At 27.5% G+C, this 14,489-nt stretch overlaps 2 protein-coding genes across 4 annotated transcripts in view; one reads left to right on the top strand and one right to left on the bottom strand.

Annotated features, from left to right (window-relative positions):
• The window catches only part of LOC129941043 (serine/threonine-protein phosphatase alpha-1 isoform), a 29,683-nt gene extending 22,726 nt beyond the window's left edge, over window positions 1–6,957 (top strand). Inside the window, exon 8 of one of the 2 annotated variants that reach the window (XM_056049588.1) lies at window positions 5,842–6,957. In XM_056049588.1, coding sequence (XP_055905563.1) covers window positions 5,842–5,858 — 17 coding nt within the window. In that variant the 3' untranslated portion in view covers window positions 5,859–6,957. Of the gene's footprint in view, window positions 1–891; window positions 1,709–5,841 lie in introns of those variants that run through there. The other variant, XM_056049589.1, reaches the window with a different exon arrangement.
• Window positions 6,958–12,234: 5,277 nt separating this feature from the next.
• Window positions 12,235–14,048, bottom strand: LOC129939860 (synaptosomal-associated protein 29). 2 transcript variants are annotated; one of them, XM_056048038.1, is made up of 3 exons: window positions 13,904–14,048; window positions 13,199–13,432; window positions 12,235–13,137 (listed from the first exon to the last, which is right to left on the bottom strand). In XM_056048038.1, exons 2-3 carry the CDS (start codon window positions 13,413–13,415, stop codon window positions 12,578–12,580), a joined length of 777 nt encoding a protein of 258 aa, XP_055904013.1. In that variant the 5' UTR covers window positions 13,416–13,432; window positions 13,904–14,048; the 3' UTR covers window positions 12,235–12,577. The 2 variants fall into 2 exon arrangements, with proteins under 2 accessions (XP_055904013.1, XP_055904012.1); XM_056048037.1 differs by lacking the exon at window positions 13,904–14,048 and having other exon boundaries at window positions 13,199–13,562.
• Between the last annotated feature and the right edge of the window lie 441 nt (window positions 14,049–14,489).

A 14,489-nucleotide genomic window follows, 5' to 3' on the forward strand; every position in this document is an offset into this window, starting at 1 on the left:
ATGCACGTACATGTAGTTTTAAAATTAATCGCGTGACAATGGGATGGATGAAGAACTTTAAACCAACATTTTTTCTGGACTTCTAAACGAACCTCTGACATAACTTGAATAAGAGAATAAAGCTGATGTCGTTGTTTTTAAGTTCAGAGTATTTATAACTGTATAAGTGAAGCAAAAATAACAATCTTGATCTTTACCTGCGATTGGTGTTTTTTTTTAGTTAGAAAATATGTATACGTTTGCGCCCAGGCCATTTACAATAAGCATACAATTTTGTTTAATTAAGGTCATTAACAGACAACATCAAAACTGCTACAAGAACGTTTTAAAATAAGTTAAAAAACAGCATTTTAGCCCAGCAATTATACCTTAAGCATAGAGCTTTTTTCAAGCTACACAAACAAATCAATATTAGTTTGTAAGCAACCATTGATACAAAAACAAAAATGAATTAAGTACAAAGCAGATAAATAAAATTTAATGCAAACAAAAAGAAGAATTTGATCACCGATTGTTAAACATATATATTTATACTCAACCTAACAAAACAACAAAACAGAAAAAACTATAAAAGTGTTTATTTTATATCTCGCGTGCAACTAAATATTTTCGTGCAAATATTAGAATATAAATTTTATAAAATCATGAAACTAAATTAAAAACTTTAAAAATTTGAACTAGAATTTTGTCGGCATAAATAAATCTATCTTATATTTTTATTTTGTTCTTTTAATTTTAGTTTATTATTTTAGTATTTTTAATATCTTATTTATTAAAAAGTATTTTTGAATAACCTTTACAAAAAGTTACAAAAAAAAAAAAAACAAAAATGAAATCTCAACGTAAGTTTCGTTCTCTAATAGAAAACTTTTTTTTTTTTCTATCTTACAGGCAAAAAATAAATTTCAATCAATTTCTCTCTTCTCTTCATAATCATCCACATACAACAAAATATAAAAAGAAATGAAATATTTTCAATTAAAAAAAAAGAAAATAAATAAAAATAAAAATTATCAAAATATTATTCAAGACGTAAAAAAAAAACAAAAAGCGAAAATAATTTAAATCAAGCAAATAAAAATAGACCATGAAATTATATATTTATTGAAATTAAAATTAAATTGAGGAAAAATCTTAATTAGATTAATAACATACTCTTGCTTTTTTTTAATTTTTTTTATAATAATATTAATAATACAAATATACTTGAATATTATATTTCTTTTTCAAGTTGTTCTTGTTGCTCTTTTTTAAGAAGTAAATCAGTGACCATAATTTTTTTTTCAAAATTCGTCAGAATTAGATAAAAAAAATAAAAACGAAAATAAATTAAAGGAATTCTTAATTTTGACTAATTTATCTACACATAATGCTATATAAGATGTAACAGTGAAATGTAATATTTCTTTTTGCCATGTTAAAACCTAAATTCGATGTAAAACTTTAAAAAACAAAAACAAAACAAAAAAAAACGATAATATTTTGTACTGTATATTTATCCCTTGCTTCCTCCGCTGCTCTTCTCCCTGACTCCTTTCCCCTTGCTTAGACAAAAAAAATATTGACCAATAAATTGTGAATTGTTGTTTGTTTTATATATAATGATTTATATGATGATTAAGAAATGCTCCCATAAATTATAATAAATATTTAACAACAACAATTAGAAACAAACTCAATAAAACAAAAAAATACTTGTGTTTTCTTATATTTTCTTGCATTTATGATTATTACTTTTTAGTTGTATCATTTTCAGTTTGTATTTCCAAAAACAAAAAATTTTTAAACCAATTGCATTTTTGTGAGTTAATTTAATGTTTATTCTTTATCATTTTCTCTTTCATACAAAATTAATTCTGATCTTAAATATCTACTAATAAAGAATAAAAATTATATATGAATAATACATTTTCTTGTTTCCTTTTTATGCCGATAAAATTCTATGTTTAAATAATTAATTACATGTTTTTTCTCCAAGAAAAAAATACAAAAAAGAACAATTAAAAAATTAATGTTAATATTTGTAGACAATGTTTATTGTTATGTTTAAAAAAGAAAAAAATTAATAGACAAACCTCTATTTTTCTCGTCTCTCACTTTCTGTCTGTCTTTTCGTCGTTCCTCTTTTAAAATATTGACAAACCACGACACAACACACACACACACACAACTCAAAACAGATATTTGTTTGTTTGAAATTGTTAGCATTCCATTATGAGAGTTTTGTGGTTCTGTGAAATGTAATTTCTTAGTAGGTTTTCTAAACAAAATTATTAAAATCATGTTCACAGATCATCGGTTTTATGTTGCCTTTTTTCGCATTCATATTTAATAAATGAAATAATATAAAAAAGAAGAAACAAAAGTAATCAACGTTGGTATCTAACAAACGATGTTTAAGGTCTCTTTATGTTTTTCATACGTGGTCTTCATTCTTAACTTTTATTTAAAAAACAAATTAGAATAAATAAATTAAGTGTTTTAAATTTAAGAAGTAAATGAGACCAACAGAAGGAAATCATAGTCGCTAAATTCATTTGAACAAAATATGGAATCTCTTTGGTCTGATGGATAACGTAAAAAAATCGACTTATGTTTTTTCAGTATTATTTTGCAAGTTTCAGTTCAGAATTTGCCTATGCAAAACAACATTTTTGATTAAAAACAAAAATGAAACAGCATAAAAGAAGAAAAATAAATATTTAATAAATAAGGCAAAACAAATAATAAATATATACAGACAAAACAAAAATATGATATACTATTAAATGTTCTTCTAAGTAAAATTAAAGACAAAAAATATTTAAAATATAAACTGTTGTTGTGTAAGACGAAGAAACCAATAAAACAAAAAAAAACAATTAATGATGATGACAAACAAAAAATAACAAAAACAAGGAATAAATATATTTGGCCTACGAAAAAACTTTCTTTTACTTTCATCTTCTTTAGATAATATTTTGGACGCGTACCAATCAACTTCAAATGTTGCTTTACATTTTGTTCTTAAATTTAATTTCTTTAATTAAAAGCCTATAACTAAGAGCTATCGCTTTGGAACCGTTTTTTTTCCAGCTCGCTTATTTTTGACTTCGACAAACGCCCTTCCGGAAAATTACTTTTTTTGCATCTCATCCATAGTTGCAAAAAGTTTATTTTTCCAAATGATATCAATTATGAAAAACCCAGAAATGCTGCCTGTTTACTGAAAATGTTTATAGCCTTTTTATACGTTTTTTAACTTTAACCTTTACTTAATTCAATTCAGGAAACGATTTGTTTTTATTTCCCAATTGACAAGAACAGTAGAATTTCATTGTGAAAAAAAAACTAATTTTTCGCTTCGTGTTTTCCTTCTTAATTTATTAATTATAAATAAGTTTTAAGGTGTTCATATGACTATTTTTTTAAGCACTTTCATACATTAAAGCTATGTAAGTACACCTTTTTCTTTATACTTTCTAAAAACTTCATCATATAATACTTAAGCAAATGTTTTTTTCTTTTCAAATCAATTTCAGTAAAAAGTTAACTCATTATTTGTTCTGAAATATTGTTCATATGTGTTCAAAAGTAACATTTAGAGATTGCTTTGATAACTTTATATAATTAAAACGTAATTATTTTTGGAAAATTACGCTTAAAAATATGGTATTCTGTAATCGGCCCTATCGAAGTAGCCGTTGGAGCGGAATTTTTTCTGATTTCCTACGAATCGAAGACATCTCCGATACATACTCCGATCTGCTTATCGGAAATTCTCTCCTACAAAATTCAAAGCATTGCGATTAGGTGTTGTAATGGTTTTATTTTTCACAGATACATTATAATTTTTCTCCGAAGTCCTCCGACAAGTTCTTGTTGCGGAATTGCTTTCAGAGACCAATGAGTTATTTTGTGTTTGGGTTTAATCTGCTCCAACTTTTTTTTAATCCGGAAGAGAATTAGAAGAACTAGATTAGTAGATAAGTTTACTTACGCCGCGTCAATATTATTATTGCTTGTATTAAGTTAGCCATATAAATAAATAACAATATGTTTACATTTAATCTTTTTAACTCTTCGAATGGAAACATACAACATATTTTTGGATGTAGGGAGGGGAGTTTGTTCGATAGTTTTGAAATAAAAATCAGTGCATCTTATTACATTTCTAACGTATTCTAATTGAAAAATTTACTTTTCATAACGAATAAATAACACTATTTAAAATGTTGTTTATTTCATAACAAATTATCGAAAAAACGCCAGATTTTCGATATATCGGTTTATTTGAACATATATCGATCGAAATGCTTCGTCGAAATTCTGTAAAATGTCTTCCAATGAAAACTACCGAACCGAAATTGAGTTTCCGACGAAGGATGCGTTGCGGAGAAAACTATGCTCCAACTGCTGTTACCTCGATAGGGACGAATGAAATTGAGTTGAAAACTTAGAAAAATTCAAGAAATTATGATTTTGAGTAAACCAGCTTAAAAACTGTTTTCTATGGAATATATTATTTAAATATAAGGTTTCGAGAAAATATTTGGAATGTTCGACTATCGATATCTTTAGTTACTCTCATCAAAACGGAAAATAATATACCACTCATTTTTTGTTTGTTACAAGCAATTAAAATTAACATTGCCAAAAAGGACCACTGTTTTGAAAAAGATTCACCTTGTAAAAATACACATTTTCCACAAAAAGGTGTGTAATCACATGTGCTGGCACATTTTAGTCACTTATATTTATTACCAAAACTTGTTATTAATAAATAAATAATTGCATGTAGAAACAGTAACCACAATGTATAAAAATTGAATGGTTTTGAGTTGTTTGCATGCAAAAAATAGATTTAGTATTTTCGAGAACTTTTGTTCTTGTGATCGGGGTTAATTTAGAACTAGCTTTTTCAAAAATACTTACGGAAAACATTTTTAACATATCATTGAAGGGCCTTAATGGATCTGAGGGCTTTATATATGAATATCTATCTTGCTTACGCTATTCGATTTAATATATTTACAATACAAAGAAAGAATTGGTGGACAATTATTTTAAAATAGATTTAACTATTCGTGTAATTGAATTTATGAAAAGATATCAACAGTGTTTTAAAATTATTTTTTTATTGAGAAAGAAAAAAATTATAAAAATAATATTTTTAATATATTATAAACAATTAACAAAAACATACAGTAATAAAATTAAAGCGCAAATGATAGAAACATAGTTCATTTTTTATATAAAATAAATAATAATACCAAAATTTACAGATTTTTAAACATCGCTTGTTTTTTGCCAACAAATATTTTTTTGAATAAAAAATATGTTGATTAATTTTACAAAACAAATTAGTAAATTAAGACAATCTGACAAATTTTTTAAGTCAGAACATTACAGAAAGCTGAAGTTTTTGTTTATTAAACTAAGCTACCTAACCAAATTATGGATATCGAAGTATACATGAATCATTATTGTTTAACTTCGTTTTCGAATAAAATTCAATCAAATATTGAAATAAATTTAAAGGTAATTAAAATTATTATTTCAGTTTTTCGTATGATTCGTGTCGAATTCCATAATAAGGCTTTGTTATTTTGTGAATTTTGTTTTTATTTTATTTTTCAGTTCAAACTTAAAATTAAAAAATTATCAATCATGTTTAGTTATTCTGTTAATTTTAATTTTAATTTTTTTTTGGAAAAAAGGAAAATAACTAAAATTATTTTATTTTTGATTAAATAAATAGTTTTAAATATAACACATGCATTTTACTAAGTAAATATTTCTGTTTTTACAATTTTCTATGTACAATGAAACTTTTGAAAACCAAAAAATTGTGTTAAACAGAAATCAGAAAAAACTGAAATTCAATAGACGATACGAAAGAAAATGATCGTGTCAAACAACTTAACAAAGAGGAATTTCGACAAAAGAAAAACGAAAAGAAAAATAAGAAAAAAAATAATGGTAGCATCAGCAGCAGCAGTAGTAGCAGCAGCAATGGTAACAGCAACACCAATAACAAAAATAACAAGAACAACTCCAACAACAAATCTACCAAAAATAAAAATAAATGTGCATTTCTACATTATTTCCTTCCAACATGCAAAAATTAACAAACAAGAAATACATTATATTTAACAATTTATAAAATCTATAAAATACATTATATTCATATAATATAAATATAATATTTAGGTTTATATAATTAAAAATATATATATTATTAGAATTATATAGTATAATAATATTAATTGTAACAGGTTTATATTTTAATTAATATGTAATTTTTTCAAAAGGAACTAGATTTAGCAATAATATATTGTTTAAACAATCGAAATCAAAAAGGCATTTAACCATAGTGTAAACATTTGTTGCAACGCCAATGTATTATGTAAAATGTATTCCGTCATTTGTTTCATTCATTGAAATATTAATTATTTCAAATTTCACTCAATACTCGTAAAATAACTAAATTGAAAAGATAATCAAAATTTAAAATCACTTAGGTTAATTAAAAAAAAAATAAAATAATGGCACTAGTATCTTTGGATCATCTTTTCGAGTTTATGCATTTTTATTTGAATTTTAATTTGAGTTTTCTTACGAGTGCTATAAATCTGAAGAGACCTTACGTCTTTGAAGGTAGTTGAAATATTTAAGTATTTTAATTAAATAATACAATAAAGATATGAGTAGCTTATGTCATAAATTCAATTCGTTCATTAGAAGTTAAACAAATAAAAAACATACATAAAATATTCTTTTCATTAACCATTTATGACGTTTATTGTACAAAGAACACGTTTAATAAACTGTAAGGAAAAAATGTGTACATTTTTGGTTTTGATGCACAATTGAGTAAATTAATTTTTAAAAGTACATAATTTGTAAACGTAGTTTTTGATTCATCATTTGCGCTTTGTCATTATTTTAGAATAAAAAGAAAAAAAATTAACAATATTTTCTTGTTGAAGGTGAAATTGTTGAGGTAATTATTTGTTTGTATGATAAAAAAAACTAAAAAAGTAAAATGTTTACACATACATATGTATGTATATAGGTGACCGAAACCAACAAATTTAAAAAGACGATTCAGAATTCAACAAACACTACGATATTAATTCGTAGGGATTGCGGAGTTTTCAACAGGACGAAAACAACAAGAAGTTAAAGACGAAATGAAAAAAATAAAACCCTGACGGATTTTAACTTAATATATAAAATTTGTACATAAACATTAAATTAATTGAAATAAATAATACACAAATGTTCTACATACGTGCATTAAAAAAAAAGTTATATTATTTTTCTACAGTATCTAAACGGAAAACCTTATATAGGTAATGAGAGGTATCGAAAGTTGTGCTTTGAAGATTTTTCGGAATAAAGCAAATATTCATATATAAATCACTTGTCTGCTTGTAATTTTCGCGGGTACTGCCTCTTGCAAGGAATTGACAAATTGTAGGTTCCTTCCATTCCTGACAACAGTACTCGGACATAGGAATGGTTGAGAGTTGTAAGTCACTAGGCCCTGGTTCACAACGGACTGTTGCGCCACCCAATTTTATTTATTTTTAATCACTTGTCTGCTATACCGAAATATATATTTATTTGGGTCTTACGAGATGATGCATGAAATAATGCTTTAGTATAATTAACATTATTGGTAATATACTTAAACTCCTTGGTCAGTGGAGTACTGCATCAGTCGAACATCGCTGTATTGTTTCGTGCTTTATCCTTTTTTCCCCAAATTTCAACGTGATATATTCCAATGAAATAGCCAGATTCATTTCACTCTTAAAATCATTCAATTGTAATACTCGCGTTTACAGACATGCCTTTAAGTTTACCGTTCAGGTCAACTTCGGCCGTACTGAAAGGATTACTTCCTTAGCCGTACTACACTAAAGTGAAATGGCTTATCGCATTAGTGTAGTACTACCGCTCTCTCTCCCCCTTTCATTGCAATGTTCAATATTGTGTTGTTCTTTTAAAATGATGATTGGTCTAACATTTGTAATAGAATTAAGTAAATTTCTTTCAAATTAATAATTTTCTCAAGATTTGTTTAAAGTGGAATATTGATAAAGATTTGCATTTAAAAGCTATATGATTTAAAACCTCATGAATTGAGCAATTCTGAGGAATTAGATAGCATAGAATAGAACTTTAAATAATTAGAAAATTTATTTAGCCCTCATTTTTAAAAATGCATTTATAAAAGTGTAATCAACTTTTTTCAGAACAGAACCGTATTTTTGATTATTTAAAAATAACGAGGTAACTACAGCGACATCTATCAACTAATAGACATTTTTCCGATTCTGTCATTCAATAGTACACTTGTATCATGAAAAATCTGTCAGCTGTTTGCCCTATTGCTATAGTTACATGTTGACATAAACATGAAATAAACAAAAGTATTAACAAAATAAGTTTAAGTAGAAGTGAAACGGATCATGTTAATTTTGTTCTCTTAAGCTATAACTTCTGAAAACCGCCATGAAATCTTCAACAAATAATACACTTTTCAATGTACAACATAAAAACAAGTGCTATTGTCAAAATAGAAATCTCTGCTATTGCACTGTAATCGACAATGCATCGAGAAAGCCAAGTGACCAATCTTATAAATTCATTAAAGTTCGAAGTGACCAAAGAAGAACCAAGTCAAACAAATCCTCATCGATTTGCAGTATAAGTTCATTTAGTCCAGCTCCCACCCTAATGTCAATGTCATCCATGACAACAGCAACTGAATCAAAGCTAACAGGAAGACGTGAACTTTACGAAAGATCTAAATTAGAAAGAGGAGATTTCAACAATAAATTCGATGTACTAAGTTGGAACGTACAGGAACATATATTGTTCCATGGTTTAGAACATTCAGGTCTCTTTAGTAATGAACGCATTGCAAAACTTCAAGAATTCCGTCTCCAAAATCCCCAGGAATGTCTAAGTTCTTGCAAAAGATTTCAGCTAGACAAAACAAAACAAGAAGGTACATCAAAAGAACCAATAACCGATGAAACAACAAAGTATACTTTTAGCAACAGAGGACTCTTGAAAAAAATCGGAGCCAATGATGATAATCGAGCAGCTGTAGTAACCTCTAAGGCAGCAATCAACGATATTCTTAGACAAAAACTAAGTTCTTCAAATAATAAAAATAAACTCATTAAAAAGGCAACCTATACCCCGGAAAATAGCTTAGCATTAAGACATCAAAAGACTTATTAAATACCTTTAAACATGCCCTTTTATTGAAATAAATTATTTTTTTATCTGAAGTACCCGTAGTTTGTCATGAAAACTTTTCATCCTTCAGTTCAGTTCATATTTATTTGCAGTTTAAGGCTTAGACTATTTTATAATGAATTAAATTATTTAAGAGATACAGAAGCTTGTTCTTTACATCTACAATACAATAAATTTACGACAATATTTTAATTTTACTATGGTTATAATAAATTATTAAGGGAAAACACTACAAGAAAAAAACCCTTACATAATACTTAAAAACTAAAATTGCACAAAAACCCAAATTTTACCCAGGCTTTTTATATCAATAGAAGTTTCAGAATCGCTTCGTAGATAATTCTTACTGCGATTGTTCCTCTGGATATCTGCACCTTCGACATTGACCAAAAGTCAACTTATTGTCTGCAGTTGGTTTAATTTAAACAATTAACTTAATACTTATTTAAATACCATGGTTCAGTGGCTGAAAATCGAATTTAAAAAAAAATGTATTAATCAAGATCAAGAGTCTATTTAATTTTATTTGAAAATATTGAAGCTTACAACTATTTTATATATATTTTTTTTAAATATTCAGTTATTTAAAGTACAAAAACAGGAAAGGAAGAACACTGCGTAAATTCGTGTCGTAGTAAATACTGTACGTTTCTATAAATATGCCTTTTTACAACAGAATACATTTAATGAAAATGGGTTATATACTTTTTAAGATAATGTAAAGCCAATTCAGCAATCGACTCTAAGGGAAAGTTTTAGAAATCTAACATATCGTTTTTAATATTAAGAAAGGTGTATTTCGATGTTTTAAAAGAGCCAAGTGTTTTTTGCCAAACGTTTGCCATTTGGCATACAAATGTGATACGAAATGATTGATTTCAAAAATGTTTGATTTGAGTTGGTCAAATTCGATTCCCTATAAATTTTGCATAAATGGTCTATATAAAAGTAAATACTCGTATATTAAAGAGTTTAACTAATTAAATACTCGATCTTAAATCAGTTGGGTGGAAATTTATCTTCACTAATGGTTCGAAGTAAACGGAACACACATGATATGATGTGACACATGAAAACGGATGATAGCTAGCATTGTGCATCTCCCCGAATTCGCCTCAGTTTTGAACGCTGAAGCATTTGCCATTTTTCAAGCCACTAAGTCCATAATGAGTGACCGAAGATAACACAACACTAACCCTATATCTGAAATCAGATATCAACTCAATAAATCGCCAAACAATATTAAGTTAATGTGGACTCCTGGACATTCCGACATTCAGAGAAACCACTATGCTGATATTGCTGCTAATTCGACCAAAAACTCCGAGATTTTTAGCTTTAATACCCACACCAATAGATTTGCTGAAACATATACAAAAAGCACCTAAAATCAACAAAAAACACCAATGGAGATTATACCACCATCACTCCAAGAAAGTTAACCTAAATAAACTCAATTTTATTTATATTTATCAGAAGTTTTATTTTTTTCATCTTTTTTTGAGCATTTTTTCACAGAAGTTTATATCTCGGTACACCCGACAAACTTTTCCAAATCCAAAATCACTAACTTTGTAGACTTGGACGCACATCAGCTTCTCACCAGCACCAACACCAGATTGGACCTCAACCATGTTTTAGAATTGTAATCTATGAAATACTTCAAAATCCTAGCTTAACTAACATATGTATAGAAAATATCCGATTTACTAGACAACGCAAATAGTCTCCACAGATAGCCTCGTTAGTCTACCATTCACTTTTAATTTTAATTACTTATTAAGAAATAATATTTGGTAATAATAATAATATAACAATAATTGAATACTCGATGTTAATTCCGAGTATCCAATCAAATGTTGAATGCAATTCATTACACATTTCAAGAAAAAAAAATCATAACGAAAATGTGAACATGTCGAGAAAAAAAATCATAACGAAAATGTATGTGGGTTTATTTTAGGGTATACCCTTACATGAAAACATATTCAAAACATCCCTAAATCTAGCTTTTTTTGTGTTGAAAGCTGTTATAATGTTTTCTGAGCTTACAACGCAAATTTTGATTGTTTTTATTTTGTATTAAATTAATTTTATTATTATTTCGTTGTAGAACGAGGACGTTTATTTACAAAAAAAAAATGATAAAAACAAAAAATGTAGGACATAGCCCTACAATTTTTTTTACAAAACTTCGAATTTGTGCGAAAAGAAAAAAGATGCGTATTTTATATTAATTAAACAACATTTTTCAACTAAAATGTATTTTGTTGCGAATTTAATTTGCTACAATTTTATGGTACATTTTATCTTCAAATTACAAGAAATACAACAGTTATTTCGATAGTATTATAATTTCGAAGTAGATAACCTTTTTGATTTTTACTCAAAATGATGTAAAGGTTTTCTGTTCCTGATTTGTTAAAAGTATTTTTAGCAATGTCCCACACAAATCCTCACAATTCGTTGATTCTTCTACTTCTCCTTCAAAATTGTACATATTGTTTATTACTATCCTAGTATTGAGACAGTCTCGAGTTTTTACGAAATAAAATGGCGATCATTGATTTTATTATTTATTCTGCAAGAAAGATACATCTAATTGTATTTACAAAATAACAGTTTTAAGATACAAATATTGTTTCTGAAATTAATTTTAATAAACCCATAAAAACTGTCCAGTAACAGCTCAGACACAAATGTTAGGTTGACCTGTGTTATAAATACCGAAATTTGTAATACCATTATAATCAGTTTTCAAAATTTATTTCTGATTCCCTTTATGAATTACTAAAGTGCAGGAAACTCATTATTTTAATTTACTTTAAATTTGAATAATTTTATACGAGGCATTTAAATACGTAATAACTTTTTAACAAAGAGAATACAAATAATAATAATCATAAATTAAGTTACTCACCTTCCTGACCTTTAAATATTTATATAAATGTCAATTTCAGATAAACAACTAGGTTTTTTTTTTTGTATAAGTTATCAAACATTTTATTGCAATTTTCTTAGTTGCGGTACTTTATCTAATTAGGTATGATTAAAGTTTTATGAAAAAATGTCCTTTACAATGCGACTAACTATATTCGTATCTTATGTCTTTGAGTATGTATAGAAAAAAGTGAACATTTTGTTTGAGAACAAAACAAAAATAATATTAAGTGCGATTGGGAACAAAAGTTAATTTACTTATTTAACTAACAATACTTGCAAACAAAAAATACACCAAACGCAAATAGTGAAAAACTTAAGATGCGACATTTGAAAGTGAAACAAAATAATGATTTTTACAGAAAATTATTTGTTTTTACTTCTTCCCCAACAACTTATTCATGGCATTGGTCTGTTTTCCTATTTTCAAATCGACATCTTCTATTCTGTAATTCATATTGTCCAGCAAATCGTTTTGCGATTCGATTTCTCCCCTCATATCGGTGGCCAGACCTTTGAGACGGGACAAACTGTCACACATGTTTTCGAGATTTGATTGGAGAGCCGTATCAAATTCTCCTTTCTGTTCCACGTATCTCTGTTGCCCTTGGATGTTGTCAGACCGAATTCTATTGACGGGATGGTTCTCGAAGACTTCATCGGGAGACACTGGTGCCGAGGACGAAGGTAAGTCTTCGCCTAAGGCGCTTCCACTTGGCGAGGATGCAGTGCGAGGACTCATGTTATCACGATTGCCAGAAAGATAGTTTTTAAGGCCACCAAAGACACTCTTGAGGCCATTTAAATGACGCTGACTGAATCGAAGGGTCGAGTTGATTTCCTCTATCTGCCGGGAGGTCTTCTCCAGCTGTTCGCGTTGTTTCGCAAGTTCTGAAGCGGTAGCCTTGCCGACTTCCTCAGTTTCACACAAAAGACCTAAAGTAGGCGGAGAACGATAAAACAATAGACAAAAGTTATTTACTCAAAATGTTCTTACCTAAGCTCCTATTCGATGATTGCAAAGTACGTTCTTCGATTTCTTTGCGTTTTTGTTCATAAACTTGTTGTACATCGTCTACGAATGGGTTTGTACTCTTTTTTGGATTGTGTTGTGTTCGAGAATTTGCCAGGAATGCATCATCGTCTACGTCGTCGTCATTGTCATCGTTAAAATGATTATTTACAGGTTGTAGATAATTGTTTTCAGAGGACATTGTTCGCTATGTTTTTTCTGTGTGTTTATTAGAAAAATATAAGAAAGTTACGAATGAATTTAATGATATTTTGTTTAAAGCTCTAAAAAAGATACAAGAATCAATTATTTTATTTTTCAATTCAAGTTTTTTTTTCTTTTCTAGTGATAATTTATTGGAATATCGTAAAAAGATAACATTACTTTTTGTGTTCGTAGATTTTATATGCATTTCAAATGATTCACAATAGTATCAAAAAGTTATATCAAATGTTTAATCTGTTTTTAACAAAGAATTCGAACTTTATAATAGTAGATGTCTAGTTAATTTGAAATTAAGCTTATTGAGGACTAGAAACAAGAGATGGCGTTTTGAAATTAGTTTTTATTTTTCCACTAAGCCTACAAAAGAGCTAAAAAGGTTGAATTATGTTCATTTTAGAGTGAAGAAAAATTTATTTTGAATTTAAATTAATTTTCAAATTTTATTTTTTCACATAAAACACTCACAGAAATGGTTGATTTTTGACATTTCTTCTGTGTTTTTTGTTTCATACTTGATTTTTTTAAAGATTTTATTTTCAAACATTTTAAGAACTTTTGATTGGATTGCAGGTGCTTTTTAAATGGAACAAAAGAAAACAAAAAAGGTTTTACGTATTTTACAGTCAAATTTATAAAAAAGCGCTTATTCCACGGGATTACTTAACCAGAGAATAAGAGTTAAGTTGTGGTTTAAAATGTTTCATAAATAAAACTAGAATGTACGTGGAATAGCGAAGTGACGTTTACCAAAAATTCCTTAAGAAAATCTACTACAATAAAAACGATTCCTGTTTGGTAACTTGAAATTTACACCAAGTTCCACAGAGTTGTTTTTTTTTGTACGGGGTTTGACAGCAAATTGTGATAGTTTGTGAACTCACAATAATAATTTTGTTTGTATTGTGTCTGTTTTCTCCACCACCCTCTTTTGACCCAATCTTCAACAACCACAATAAGTTTCCTCATATTTTAATTGAAAACATATATTTTTTCCTGAAATATTCCACGTTTAGCACTTGCAATTTGGTTTTGTTTTTTTTCTTTTGGTTAA

Source organism: Eupeodes corollae, chromosome 1 (genome assembly GCF_945859685.1).
Source record: "Eupeodes corollae chromosome 1, idEupCoro1.1, whole genome shotgun sequence".
Taxonomy (NCBI): domain Eukaryota; kingdom Metazoa; phylum Arthropoda; class Insecta; order Diptera; family Syrphidae; genus Eupeodes; species Eupeodes corollae.

What these genes read in the sequence shown, in the direction of transcription:
- LOC129939860 (XM_056048038.1), bottom strand. Translation starts at nt 13,415, where the DNA reads ATGTCCTCTGAAAACAATTATCTACAACCTGTAAATAATCATTTTAAC. An exon ending in ATCATCGAATAGGAGCTTAG is followed by an intron (nt 13,138 to 13,198) that starts GTAAGAACATTT and finishes CGCCTACTTTAG; the next exon opens with GTCTTTTGTGTGAAACTGAG.